This window comes from Oncorhynchus mykiss, chromosome 13 (genome assembly GCF_057628025.1).
Source record: "Oncorhynchus mykiss isolate SJ-2025 chromosome 13, ASM5762802v1, whole genome shotgun sequence".
NCBI lineage: Eukaryota > Metazoa > Chordata > Actinopteri > Salmoniformes > Salmonidae > Oncorhynchus > Oncorhynchus mykiss.
Genome location: NC_143034.1, coordinates 63,120,367 through 63,135,340, shown reverse-complemented (window position 1 = coordinate 63,135,340; position 14,974 = coordinate 63,120,367). Strand labels below are relative to the sequence as shown.

The window sequence follows — 14,974 nt, the reverse complement described above, 5'->3', positions numbered from 1 at the left end:
TTCTTTAGACCTGTCTAAAATATTTAATGGCTTTATTGTGAAGGTGTAGGCTATATTACATGGATATCTTATACTTTTTTTTAAACGTAGATGTTCCAAAGATCTGCATCAGTGGCTTGTAGGCTATGTGTGGAAGTCAGAAGATGCTAAATGTGTTTATGTTAATTAACGGTCAATTACCGGGAGGCCGGCAGTTATTTGCTTGACAATCACCGGCTGAAAAAATGTCATGACGGCCACAGCCCTAGTTGAGAGTAGAGTACGGTAAACAGGCTTGACTGGATCTCATTAGGAGACTGGGGCTGAGACTTGGTCTGGGGCAGGGCTGTGTTCCGGGGCCATTAGGAGACTGGGACAGAGGTTAGGGCTGAGACTTGGTCTGGGGCAGGGCTGTGTTCTGGGGCCATTAGGAGACTGGGGCAGAGGTTAGGGCTGAGACTTGGTCTGGGGCAGGGCTGTGTTCCGGGGCCATTAGGAGACTGGGGCAGAGGTTAGGGCTGAGACTTGGTCTGGGGCAGGGCTGTGTTCCGGGGCCATTAGGAGACTGGGACAGAGGTTAGGGCTGACACTTGGTCTGGGGCAGGGCTGTGTTCTGGGGCCATTAGGAGACTGGGGCAGAGGTTAGGGCTGAGACTTGGTCTGGGGCAGGGCTGTGTTCCGGGGCCATTAGGAGACTGGGGGGCAGAGGTTAGGGCTGAGACTTGGTCTGGGGCAGGGCTGTGTTCCGGGGCCATTAAGAGACTGGGGGGCAGAGGTTAGGGCTGAGACTTGGTCTGGGGCAGGGCTGTGTTCCGGGGCCATTAAGAGACTGGGGGGCAGAGGTTAGGGCTGAGACTTGGTCTGGGGCAGGGCTGTGTTCCGGGGCCATTAGGCGACTGGGGGGCAGAGGTTAGGGCTGAGACTTGGTCTGGGGCAGGGCTGTGTTCCGTGGCCATTAGGAGACTGGGGCAGAGGTTAGGGCTGAGACTTGGTCTGGGGCAGGGCTGTGTTCCGGTGCCATTAGGAGACTGGGGGGCTGAGGTTAAGGTTGAGACTTGGTCTGGGGCAGGGCTGTGTTCCGGGGCCATTAGGAGACTGGGGGGCGGAGGTTAGGGCTGAGACTTGGTCTGGGGCAGGGCTGTGTTCCGGGGCCATTAGGAGACTGGGGGGCTGAGGTTAAGGCTGAGACTTGGTCTGGGGCAGGGCTGTGTTCCGGGGCCATTAGGAGACTGGGGGGCTGAGGTTAGGGCTGAGACCTGGTCTGGGGCAGGGCTGTGTTCCGGGGCCATTAGGAGACTGGGGGGCTGAGGTTAGGGCTGAGACTTGGTCTGGGGCAGGAGCTGAGATTGGGGCTAGAACTGGGACTGGGGCTGCGTTCCGGGCCGTTAGGATTGAGTGAGCTTAGATTGTGTGAGCTTTTAATTGTGCAGAACACATTCTACTTTCATTAGAGGAAGTGTAATCTGTGTATGAGCCAGTAATGAGGTAATGTATGGTATTAATTAGTGTGAGGAATGCATGCAGCATTAGGAGGCCCTGGATTAGACCTGGCCCTGCCTAGCCTGTCAGCTCTGACTGTACTCTACTGTAATGGAACGATAGCCGACTGAGGAAAGGAGAGGAGGAAAGGAGGGAATGCCTGATAGGAGGAGCTCAGTCAGCCAAACATCTGGTGGGAGGGATGGAGAGAGGGAGAAATGTACGAGGAATGGAAAGAGGAAGGGCGGGATGGAGGGAGAGGTGCAGGGGGGATGAGATGGGAGGGGTGCATGAGGATGAGATGTGATTGTAGCTGGAATAATGTAGCAGAGCCCAGTAAAGGAAAAGCCCATATTTGGTTCGACATTATAATATTTTTGACCATTCAAAGATTTTACATCAATGACCAATGGTCTCAAGTAAAATTATTCAGGAAATGAGGCCATGTTAGAGTATTGGGATGTAGCCAAAGCCCTGGCTCCTCCCGTAGCCCCTTGTCACAGATAAGGTCACCTGCTCGTTAACAGACTTGCCAAACATGGGCATACGACGTGATGACTATAAACGATGCAGTATGAAGTGAGGATAGAAAAGTAGCGGTGTGGAATCTCACAGGCTACGGCCAACAGACAAGTAACAAACAAAACCAATGACATCAGAGGTGGGAAGGATCACAGGGTGGGTGACATGTCAGACTGTATAACATGTCAAACGAGGCTGCTGCGGTTCTTACTAATTCCAGACAAAGAGAGGGAGGGAGGGATGGAGAGGGAGGGAGTAAGAGAACAAGAATGAGAGAAAGAGAGGGACGAGAGAACGAGAGAAAACGGAAAGAAAGCCTAATTGACATGAAATAGAGTGGCCAGGTATGCCAAGGCGCTCTTCTCTCTCTCTGGCAGGCCTCTTTCTAGTCCTAACCACTTCCATGTCTTCCAGTGCGGCCTCAGTGATCCCGGGTTCAGCCATTAACCCCTGCTAACTACACATCTGGAGGACACACTGGCTGTATCCAAATACCCATACTTGCATCCTAAATAGTCGGCTGTTTGAGTATGCACATTTCTTTTGTATAATAGTATGCAACATTACAGAAATTGTGAATTTTTGAAAATCAAGTATGCTTTTGTAGGCTACCTATTTAATTTATGGATCAAGCCTTAGCAGTCGTTCTGATCTCGTTCCCAATGATCATTATGTTGCTGTCCAGTTGTTCCCAATTTATCAGTTTCTGTCTTCAGTTCTTTGTAAATAGGATAGATGGGCTATATGGATCTACTACATTATACACAGTATAATAAACATTAAGAACACCTGTGAAACACTTTCAACACCTTGTAGTGTCCATGCCCCAATGAATTGAGGCTGTTCTGAGGGCAAAAGAGAGGGGTGCAACGGAATATTAGGAAGGTGTTCTTAATGTTTTGTACACTCAGTGTAGGTAAAATGTGATAGTCTGCCTATAACCAGCCTGAGTAGGCCTATAACTCCATTCCTACTCTATTCCGCATTTAGAGAAATTATCTATTATCAGGCTGGTTGAATTTGGAAAAATACTATTTACTAAACGGTGCGTGCTAAATAGTATGCAGTTTAATACGCTAGTATGGGTATTCGGACACGGCCATTGTAGATCTGAGACAGGAGAGGTGTACAACAATACGGAATTCGGCACTGCCCCACAACTGGGGACGCTACACAGCACAGATATGAGAACTCTCTATGGAGGTTCCTATGTTTCAGCATGTGTCAGACAGGCAACATATGGAGAGACTAAAAGTGACAACATTTGATATAGCTTCAAATATCCACTGCAGTTTTCAATTACGGCACAAGGGTGAGCTCTGCAAATTATAGCTGTATCCCGGGCCCTGTAACTAGCACTTACCAATGTCTGAGTGCTTAAGCATTTTTCTAAATCAGTGACTTTGGGGGGATTGTATCATTGTATAATTGCATGGATGGAAGCCTGTGTTGGCTCGCTGTGAGACATTTTTCATAAGCTGGAATTGTGGGTTTGTGGGTTGGTGATGTGTGTGAACAAATCCCATGTTTCTGATGTGTTCTGAACCAAACTGAATGGCAAGTCCCCAAGTAGTGATGAAATGAAAGAAGAAAACAGACATTTGATTTACAGTGTTTTGCTACTCACTTCAGTGACTCTTCAAGTTTGGAGATCTTCTTCTTGGTCTCTTCCCTCTCTTTCTCCGCCTCGTTGTGTAGGGCACGCACCTGTGTGATAGAGAGACAGAGACAGAGATAGAGATATAGATAGATAGATAGAGAGATAGAGAGATAGAGAGAGAGAGAGAGAGAGTGAGGGGTAGAAACCGAGACAGACACTATGACAGCAGGTCCATCTCTCAGCAAGCACCCCTTTCCATGACCTTATTCACCTGGGCCCTGGGGTTGCCTCTCCCTGACCTCTTATCTCCACCCATCATCAAGCTGCCATCTGGGCACATCTCCTGATAGGCGTTTAAGAATGTACAGGCAGACAGATTCTTTCATCAAGTTTACTGGGAGATGGAGAAAGGCTGTGCACTCAAAACATTTGATGTAGCTATTTAACTATTTTTTCAACTAACAACTTACTTCAGTCACATAAAGATTAAACAACAGAAGGTGAAATGGCATTGACCCTCACCATGACCCTGCTAACAGAGACCCAGACCTGGTAGCTAGCTAGCTTGCAGGTGTATCAGTCCCCCAATGCAGAGGTGCCTGACCTGAAACACACAGCCCTGTTACCCTCCCAGCCCCTCTTTATGACTGACTGCTATGCCCTTCAACATGCAGGGTTTACTTTGAAGATGAACCAGGTGTGTGGACCTGCATCTTAAACCTGATCTTCACCCACCTGACTCTGGCCTGGCCGGACCAACTCATTAGATGGGGGATTTTTTATGACAACACATTGGCTTTGAAGGGAGGCTTGAAAGAGAAAGGGGTCGCTGCCATTGCTGTCTGGCAGCAATTAAGGTCCTTGCTGGATTTAGCTGGGGCGACTGAGCATGGCTCTTCGGACGGACAAGACTTCATCTCCCGTCCCCTATGGCCTTAAATTGGGCAACTTCACGCCACACCCCAGCTCTCCCCCTTACACCCGCAAAAACATCTGCTAAATATGCATTTCATTTGATTTGAACCCCCAACTCCCCTAAACGTCAAACCCTCACTCCTCCAAATGCCCCTCACCTTTCCACTCCACCCTTCCTCCCCACAGCCACTGAGCCCTGTGGACCCTGTGACCAGCAGTAGTCTGACCTGTTAATCACAGCATTGAGTTTACAGGCAGGACATAACATATCAAAGGGAAGGGTAGAAGGGGATCTAGCCAGGACCATGTGGGTCCCAGGCTTTTATCTCTCCCATTGAACCACAGTCAGTCTGGAAAGGCAGGTAGAATGTAATTATGATCTGGCTTTAGGTTTCACAGAGTTGACTTTAGGCATGGTAGGCCTACATAGTTATGTAGAGTAAGACTCAGAGGAAAGGACGCTCCTCATTAAGACAAAGTGAGACAGTCTGCCTTTGTTTATTTTGAGCCTATACACTAAATAAGAGGTCAGCCATATATCTCAATTTGATATGAGAGTATTGTATTGACACAAATATTGATTATTGATTTGACATGAGGGTAACCACATTGATTTGATGCGCGGGTAACTATTGATAGAGATTGTACCTTTTTCTCACAGTGGTGCTGCAGATCTGCTTTCTCTTGTTGAAGTTTATTCTCTGTGTCCTGGAAAACACAAGTCAGGAAGTCTGAAACATTCATACAGAACTACAAAGAAGCACAACAAGTTATTTTTATGTGATGTGTTTTTCCCATTATTCACATTCAAACAAAACACCCATCTGCTTGAAAATCTATCCAGCAGAGGATATTGAGGGTTATGGGTCTCTGGACACACATCTGTATAGTCTTTTCTACTTCTTCCAGTTGTGGAATGAAGCAGTTCGCACGCGCACGCACACACACACACAGTTTACCCTGAGTTGTTTCAGTCTCCTGTGCTCACTGTCCTGTAGCTGCTGTCTGAGCTGAGCCACTGTCTGTTCCAGGTCCTCAATCACATCAGAGGCCTGAGAGAGAGGGAGAGATGGAGAGAGGGAGAGAAAGAACGAGGCAGGTGGTAAAGTTAAGAGCGTTGGGCCATTAACCGAAAGGTTGCTGGGTTGAATCCCTGAGCCTACAGGTGAAATATCTGTCGATATGCCCTTGAGCAATGCACTTAACCCTAATTGCTCCTGTCGCTCTGGATAAGAGTGTCTGCTAAATGACTAAAAGGTCAAATAGAGAGAGAGAAAGTGAGCGAGGATAACAACATGAGTCTTATCTAACAACCATATGACTCAGCAGCAGGGGGATATAAATGCTGTCAAGGCTTCAGTTGAACATAAGTCATACACAGTATAGCATGAAGATATATCTAACCATTCTACAACATCTTTGAGAGAGTGTGGAACTGTTCATTTTTATTGTTTATTTCACTTTTGTATATTATCTACTTCACTTGCATTGGCAATGTTAACATATGTCCCATGCCAATAAAGCCCCTTGAATTGAATAGCGTGTGCCCAGCTAATAGTTCTTTCAGTGGTGTAGCATCAGGTAATGCAGTGGTGTAGCATCAGGTAATGCAGTGGTGTAGCATCAGGTAATGCAGTGGTGTAGCATCAGGTAATGCAGTGGTGTAGCATCAGGTAATGCAGTGGTGTAGCATCAGGTAATGCAGTGGTGTAGCATCAGGCAATGCAGTGGTGTAGCATCAGATAATGCAGTGGTGTAGCATCAGGTAATGCAGTGGTGTAGCATCAGGTAATGCAGTGGTGTAGCATCAGGTAATGCAGTGGTGTAGCATCAGGTAATGCAGTGGTGTAGCATCAGGTAATGCAGTGGTGTAGCATCAGGTAATGCAGTGGTGTAGCATCAGATAATGCAGTGGTGTAGCATCAGATAATGCAGTGGTGTAGCATCAGGTAATGCAGTGGTGTAGCATCAGGTAATGCAGCGATGTAGCATCAGGTAATGCAGTGGTGTAGCATCAGGTAATGCAGTGGTGTAGCATCAGGTAATGCAGTGGTGTAGCATCAGGTAATGCAGTTGTGTAGCATCAGATAATACAGTGGTGTAGCATCAGGTAATGCAGTGGTGTAGCATCAGGTAATGCAGCGATGTAGCATCAGGTAATGCAGTGGTGTAGCATCAGGTAATGCAGTGGTGTAGCATCTAGTTTTTCTATACTAATTTGGTTGGGTACCTTACGCCTCGATCACACCGACAGCGTTATTCCATTTTGGTACACCAGAAGTACATTCATTTCCAATGGAACACTGTGTTGCCTTGCAGCACTGCATTGCAGAGGCCGTCGCGGTGCGTTCTGTGTGATGCATACGTTGGATTTATTGAACGTATGCATCAATTTGTATGCGCAGACGGCTAGACAGAAATGGTAGCAGAATGTGAATGTGGAACTTGTTTTGCACGCACATCCAGATGTTGCTGCGTACCATGTTGCGCAATGATACTGTCGCAGTGCAGTAGTGTTCTACAGTAGTCTAGTCTGCTAGCACATGCCGTTGGCTACCTTAGCAGCGGAGAGTGTGTGTTCCTGTTGGAAGTGGCTGATGTCAGCCTCATGTTTGGTCTGGAGCCTCTGCAGTGTGTCTTCATGTTGCTCACTCTGCTGCTCCTTCTCCCTCAGCAGAGACACCCTCCTGGACAACACAACACAGACATACTCAGTACAGACATACAAACAGTCAGCACCACTCACTACTGTAAGGGCCTACTGCTTGGCTCAAACAGAGGCTGGAGCTGGGGATGAGACTGGGGAACTCTGTGTCGGATTGGGTCGGTAAATGAGTTGGGGGCTGTCTGTGTATTTTGGGGTGAGACTTTTCCTTCTTTTCATGTAAGGTTTGGGAAGAGAACAGTGAGTGGGTGGATGGATGTGGGTGACCGAGGTGTGGGGTCTCCTCCTTACTGTCGGTTGGCCTCCTGAAGCTCAGAGCTGATAGAGGCAATGTGGATCTCCAGCTGGCCCTTCTCCTGGGTCACCTTCTGCCTTAGCACGTTACCATTCTCCACCTCCACTGACAGCTGCTTCACACGCAGCTCCAGCTCCCGCACTGTCTGGTCCTATACAGTGGGAGAGGACCATCAGCATGAGACAGCATGAACATCACTGTCTGGTCCTATACAGTGGGAGAGGACCATCAGCATGAGACAGCATGAACATCACTGTCTGCTCCTATACAGTGGTAGAGGACCATCAGCATGAGACAGCATGAACATCACTGTCTGCTCCTATACAGTGGGAGAGGACCATCAGCATTAACATCACTGTCTGCTCCTATACAGTGGGAGAGGACCATCAGCAGGAACATCACTGTCTGCTCCTATACAGAGGGAGAGGACAATCAGCACGAGACAGCATGAACATCACTGTCTGGTCCTATACAGTGGGAGAGGACCATCAGCATGAGACAGCATGAACATCACTGTCTGCTCCTATACAGTGGGAGAGGACAATCAGCATGAGACAGCATGAACATCACTGTCTGCTCCTATACAGTGGGAGAGGACCATCAGCATTAACATCACTGTCTGCTCCTATACAGTGGGAGAGGACCATCAGCACGAGACAGCATGAACATCACTGTCTGCTCCTATACAGTGGGAGAGGACCATCAGCATGAGACAGCATGAACATCACTGTCTGCTCCTATACAGTGGGAGAGGACCATCAGCATGAGACAGCATGAACATCACTGTCTGCTCCTATACAGTGGGAGAGGACCATCAGCATGAACATCACTGTCTGGTCCTATACAGTGGGAGAGGACCATCAGCATGAACATCACTGTCTGCTCCTATACAGAGGGAGAGGACCATCAGCATGAGACAGCATGAACATCACTGTCTGGTCCTATACAGTGGGAGAGGACCATCAGCATGAGACAGCATGAACATCACTGTCTGGTCCTATACAGTGGGAGAGGACCATCAGCATGAGACAGCATGAACATCACTGTCTGCTCCTATACAGTGGGAGAGGACAATCAGCATGAGACAGCATGAACATCACTGTCTGGTCCTATACAATGGTAGAAGACCATCAGCATGAGACAGCATGAACATCACTGTCTGGTCCTATACAGTGGGAGAGGACCATCAGCATGAGACAGCATGCACATCACTGTCTGCTCCTATACAGTGGGAGAGGACCATCAGCATGAGACAGCATGAACATCACTGTCTGGTCCTATACAGTGGGAGAGGACCATCAGCATGAGACAGCATGAACATCACTGTCTGGTCCTATACAGTGGGAGAGGAACATCAGCATGAGACAGCATGAACATCATTGACCACCATCAAGATGAACAATTCTGTCACAGATGCGCCATCTTAATAGGACCCTGCTTCTCACAGCAGGAAAATAATCCTGCAATTATTATGTGGATTATAATTAATGGACATTTTTGTGATACATTTTTCATTAGGGCAAATCAAGGCTGACATTTTTAAGTGGAAATCAGAAACGTTAGAAGCCTTTTAAACCTTGAATACACTACAATTTGCATTTCCTGCTGAGTAGGAAAATTCTCTGCAACAACAGTGATCAAATTAAGATAGCAGACCAGTACAACTCTATTTCACCCTACTGTTCTACAGCATGAGTGGCTCATCAATCCAAACCCATTTACCAGTATCAGAAGAGGCTGGTGAGAGGAGCCATAGGAGGACGGGCTCATTGTAAAGATTGGAATAGAATACATGGAATGGTGTCAAACATATGGAAATCACGTTTGACTTTGTTCCATTGATTCCATTCTAGTCATTACAATGAGCCCGTCCACCTGAAGCTCCTCCCACCAGCCTTCTCTGGCCTGAAACCCACTATCCCAGCACCACACCACAGTTTACCCAACTGAACTCATGCTCAATTCTACAGTCAGCCTGAACCGACTGTGTTTCTCAGCAACAAGATTCTCCAACTCTCAGCTAAGCAGACATCAAAGTCCTCAGTGCACCAGGGATAGATCCTATCAGGTGGGACTGTTTTAAAAGACACATCTGATGAATCTGTAGGCTCTTCGTTCCCTCTGCAAAGTCTCAAAGAGAAAGTTAAAGAAATAGACTTCAAAAAGTCAACTGTTCCGCCTGCCTATGAAAACATCTTCTCTCTTGTTCCCAAAAGCGTTTTTCTCTCTCCCCAAGCTGCTGTTTCTTTCGCTTTCACCTGCTCTGCCTAGTTCTGCCTCCTCACAATACGAGTTTAAAGGGCACACAGAAGTTGAGCTCATTGCTCTTGGCCTACGTAATCCCACCAAATCCTCTAATCCCATTCTTCATAAACCAGACAACCGCTCCAGATTACCAATCATACAGACACCCTCATTCTAAACTCAATCGAGGGTGATCAAACAAAGTCCAGGGGCGTGTTCATTAGGATACATCATAGCAAAACATTTTGCATAGGAAAACAAATGTCCATGTAGTCCCACCATGTTTTCTTCTGTTTGGTGATTAATGACCGTGACCCAGCTGATTGTGACTGCCCAGCTAGCACATAACGTTCTGAGAACCATTTGTTTCTTAGAGCTTGGTGAGAGTGTGGTGGTCCTATGGTTGTTTTGCATACAACCATCCCACAATGTTCTGGGAATGGTGCAGGATAGCTGCGCCTTGAGGTCGGACGCCGAGCAGTTACCTAACAGGCAGTGATGCAACCAGTCAACATGCTCTCGACGGTGTAGCTGTATATCTTTGAGGATCTGAGGACCCATGGCAAAAAATGTTCAGTCTACTGAGGGGGAATAGGCGTTGGTTATTACTGCATTGTCGGAACTAGAAGCACAAGCATTTCACTACACTCGCATTAACATCTGCTAACCATGTGTATGTGACAAATAAAATTTGATTTGATTGGTCTTCTGTGGATCTGTTGGGGCGGTATGCAAATTGGAGTGGGTCTAGGGTTTCTGGAATAATGTTGTTGATGTGAGCCATGACCAGCCTTTCAAAACACTTCATAGCTAGAGATGTGAGTGCTACGGGGCAGTAGTCATTTAGGCAGGTTACCTTGGCGTTCTTGGGCACAGGGACTATTGTGGTCTGCTTGAAACGTAGGTATTACAGACTCGGTCAGGGAAAATGTCAGTGAAGACACTTGCCAGCATGCTCGGAGTACACGCCCTGGTAATTCATCTGGCCCAGCGGCCTTGTGAATGTTGACCTGAATGTTGACTTTGAAATGGGGTCTGTTTGAATATACTAAAATGAACAGCTTTGTTAGAGTTTTAAAAAACATGGCATGCTAGCTCTCTTTCCTGGTGGCGCAGTGGACTAATTCTATAGATAGAGATCAGAAGATCATAGGTTTGAATCTCACTGATGCCGTGCCACAATAAAAAATAAATGTATTTGCATGACTAATGCCTAAGAAAATGTTCATGCATCCTTCCTGTGCTTGGAGTTAAACAAGTGAACCCAAACTAAGCTAGTAGTGTTAATAAAAGTCTTACTGAAACTTTCAGTGAAAGTTATTCAAAAACCTCAAAATAACCTAGAATTTCCATTGTCAGAACGTTAATAAAACCTCCCAGGAAAACTTTCAGGAAACCATAGTAAAATGTTATCAGAACCTCAGTATAACAAAAAATGTACGTTCCCAGAATAGGCTACATTTTCACTTCGATTCTCAGAACGTTTAAAAACGTTCCATTTTACCGGTCAGGAAACTGATGGCTTCGTTCCCAGAACCAATGGGAAACCAAAAACACCTAGTCTCTGTGTGACAGTTTGGAATGCAGCGCATTCGCAGGTTGATACATGTGATGACAAAGTGGCTGGATGGGGAGTGTGCAGTCCTCTAACTGATGAGAGCTGACTGAGACAGGAGAGCTCTGTGTGTTTTTGGGACAGAGAGGGACGGCCAGTGCCGTCAGGCCCCGTGAGAGGGGTCCTTTGTAAATTGTCTGCAAGCGGCCAACAAGCGTGCCTTAAGAAAATGAAGGGGGAACGAAGGAGGCCTGAGTCAGGACGTGTGCTGACACTTAACGCCCTGGCATGGGATGAGACGGAGAGGCTGTGTGTGTGTGTGTGTTTGGCGCACTCCCCTGAGCACCAGGTGTTAGCAGCACGTTACATTACCGGCACTGAACTCCACTAATGGGCTCCTTCAGAGAGACAGACACAAAGTGACAAGTGTGTAGTGATAGGCTACATATTAGCTTTGCTCTCCTGAGTCCTTCATAGATTTAACTAGGATAAAATGGGTCTTCTTTAAATAAATAAAAATTGGTTCATTTGGTGCCCAAAATATTTATCAAAGACAAGTTGCGTAACATAATGTAACAGATTCAATATTCAGTGATGGATGACCTACCAACGCCAGTTAAAGAGGTGGTCTCACTTAAACATATTCCCACATATTACACACCAGCAGAATACTGAAACATATTCCCACATATTACACACCAGCAGAATACCTAAACATATTCCCACATATTACACACCAGCAGAATACTGAAACATATTCCCACATATTACACACCAGCAGAAGACTGAAACATATTCCCACATATTACACACCAGCAGAATACTTAAACATATTCCCACATATTACACACCAGCAGAATACTGAAACATATTCCCACATATTACACACCAGCAGAATACTGAAACATATTACACACCAGCAGAATACTGAAACATATTACACACCAGCAGAATACTTAAACATATTCCCACATATTACACACCAGCAGAATACTGAAACATATTCCCACATATTACACACCAGCAGAATACCTAAACATATTCCCACATATTACACACCAGCAGAATACTGAAACATATTCCCACATATTACACACCAGCAGAAGACCTAAACATATTCCCACATATTACACACCAGCAGAATACTTAAACATATTCCCACATATTACACACCAGCAGAATACTGAAACATATTCCCACATATTACACACCAGCAGAATACTGAAACATATTACACACCAGCAGAATACTGAAACATATTACACACCAGCAGAATACTTAAACATATTCCCACATATTACACACCAGCAGAATACTGAAACATATTCCCACATACTACACACCAGCAGAATACTGAAACATATTCCCACATATTACACACCAGCAGAATACTGAAACATATTCCCACATATTACACACCAGCAGAATACTGAAACATATTACACACCAGCAGAATACTGAAACATATTACACACCAGCAGAATACTGAAACATATTCCCACATATTACACACCAGCAGAATACTTAAACATATTCCCACATATTACACACCAGCAGAATACTGAAACATATTACACACCAGCAGAATACTGAAACATATTCCCACATATTACACACCAGCAGAATACTTAAACATATTCCCACATATTACACACCAGCAGAATACTGAAACATATTCCCACATATTACACACCAGCAGAAGACTGAAACATATTCCCACATATTACACACCAGCAGAATACTGAAACATATTCCCACATATTACACACCAGCAGAAGACTGAAACATATTCCCACATATTACACACCAGCAGAATACTGAAACATATTCCCACATATTACACACCAGCAGAATACTGAAACATATTCCCACATATTACACACCAGCAGAAGACTGAAACATATTACACACCAGCAGAAGACTGAAACATATTCCCACATATTACACACCAGCAGAATACTGAAACATATTACACACCAGCAGAATACTTAAACATATTCCCACATATTACACACCAGCAGAATACTTAAACATATTCCCACATATTACACACCAGCAGAATACTTAAACATATTACACACCAGCAGAATACTTAAACATATTACACACCAGCAGAATACTGAAACATATTACACACCAGCAGAATACTGAAACATATTACACACCAGCAGAATACTTAAACATATTCCCACATATTACACACCAGCAGAATACTGAAACATATTCCAACATGTTACACACTAGCAGAATACTTAAACATATTCCCACATATTACACACCAGCAGAATACTGAAACATATTACACACCAGCAGAATACTGAAACATATTCCCACATATTACACACCAGCAGAATACTGAAACATATTCCCACATATTACACACCAGCAGAATACTTAAACATATTCCCACATATTACACACCAGCAGAATACTGAAACATATTACACACCAGCAGAATACTTAAACATATTCCCACATATTACACACCAGCAGAATACTGAAACATATTCCCACATATTACACACCAGCAGAAGACTGAAACATATTCCCACATATTACACACCAGCAGAATACTTAAACATATTCCCACATATTACACACCAGCAGAATACTGAAACATATTCCCACATATTACACACCAGCAGAATACTTAAACATATTCCCACATATTACACACCAGCAGAATACTTAAACATCTTCCCACATATTACACACCAGCAGAATACTGAAACATATTCCCACATATTACACACCAGCAGAACACTGAAACATATTCCCACATATTACACACCAGCAGAATACTGAAACATATTCCCACATATTACACACCAGCAGAATACTGAAACATATTACACACCAGCAGAAGACTGAAACATATTCCCACATATTACACACCAGCAGAATACTGAAACATATTACACACCAGCAGAATACTGAAACATATTACACACCAGCAGAATACTGAAACATATTCCCACATATTACACACCAGCAGAATACTGAAACATATTACACACCAGCAGAAGACTTAAACATATTCCCACATATTACACACCAGCAGAATACTGAAACATATTCCCACATATTACACACCAGCAGAATACTGAAACATATTCCCACATATTACACACCAGCAGAAGACTGAAACATATTACACACCAGCAGAATACTGAAACATATTCCCACATATTACACACCAGCAGAATACTGAAACATATTACACACCAGCAGAAGACTTAAACATATTCCCACATATTACACACCAGCAGAATACTTAAACATATTCCCACATATTACACACCAGCAGAATACTTAAACATATTCCCACATATTACACACCAGCAGAATACTGAAACATATTCCCACATATTACACACCAGCAGAATACTGAAACATATTACACACCAGCAGAAGACTGAAACATATTCCCACATATTACACACCAGCAGAATACTGAAACATATTACACACCAGCAGAATACTGAAACATATTACACACCAGCAGAATACTGAAACATATTCCCACATATTACACACCAGCAGAATACTGAAACATATTACACACCAGCAGAATACTGAAACATATTACACACCAGCAGAATACTGAAACATATTCCCACATATTACACACCAGCAGAATACTGAAACATATTCCCACATATTACACACCAGCAGAATACTGAAACATATTCCCACATATTACACACCAGCAGAAGACTG

General features: G+C 44.7%; 1 protein-coding gene across 3 annotated transcripts in view; it reads right to left on the bottom strand.

Annotated features, from left to right (window-relative positions):
* LOC110539030 (centrosomal protein of 112 kDa) overlaps positions 1–14,974 on the bottom strand; it is a 230,858-nt gene that overhangs the window by 166,303 nt on the left and 49,581 nt on the right. For all 3 annotated transcript variants that reach the window (XR_016486041.1, XM_090197093.1, XM_090197094.1), the window contains exons 13-17: positions 7,452–7,606; positions 7,053–7,182; positions 5,455–5,547; positions 5,144–5,203; positions 3,608–3,687 (exon numbers count right to left, since the gene is read on the bottom strand). Coding sequence is in view for 2 of the 3 variants with exons in the window: in XM_090197093.1 (XP_090053219.1) it covers positions 3,608–3,687; positions 5,144–5,203; positions 5,455–5,547; positions 7,053–7,182; positions 7,452–7,606 (518 nt within the window). In the remaining variant the exon portion in view is untranslated. The remainder of the gene's footprint in view (positions 1–3,607; positions 3,688–5,143; positions 5,204–5,454; positions 5,548–7,052; positions 7,183–7,451; positions 7,607–14,974) is intronic.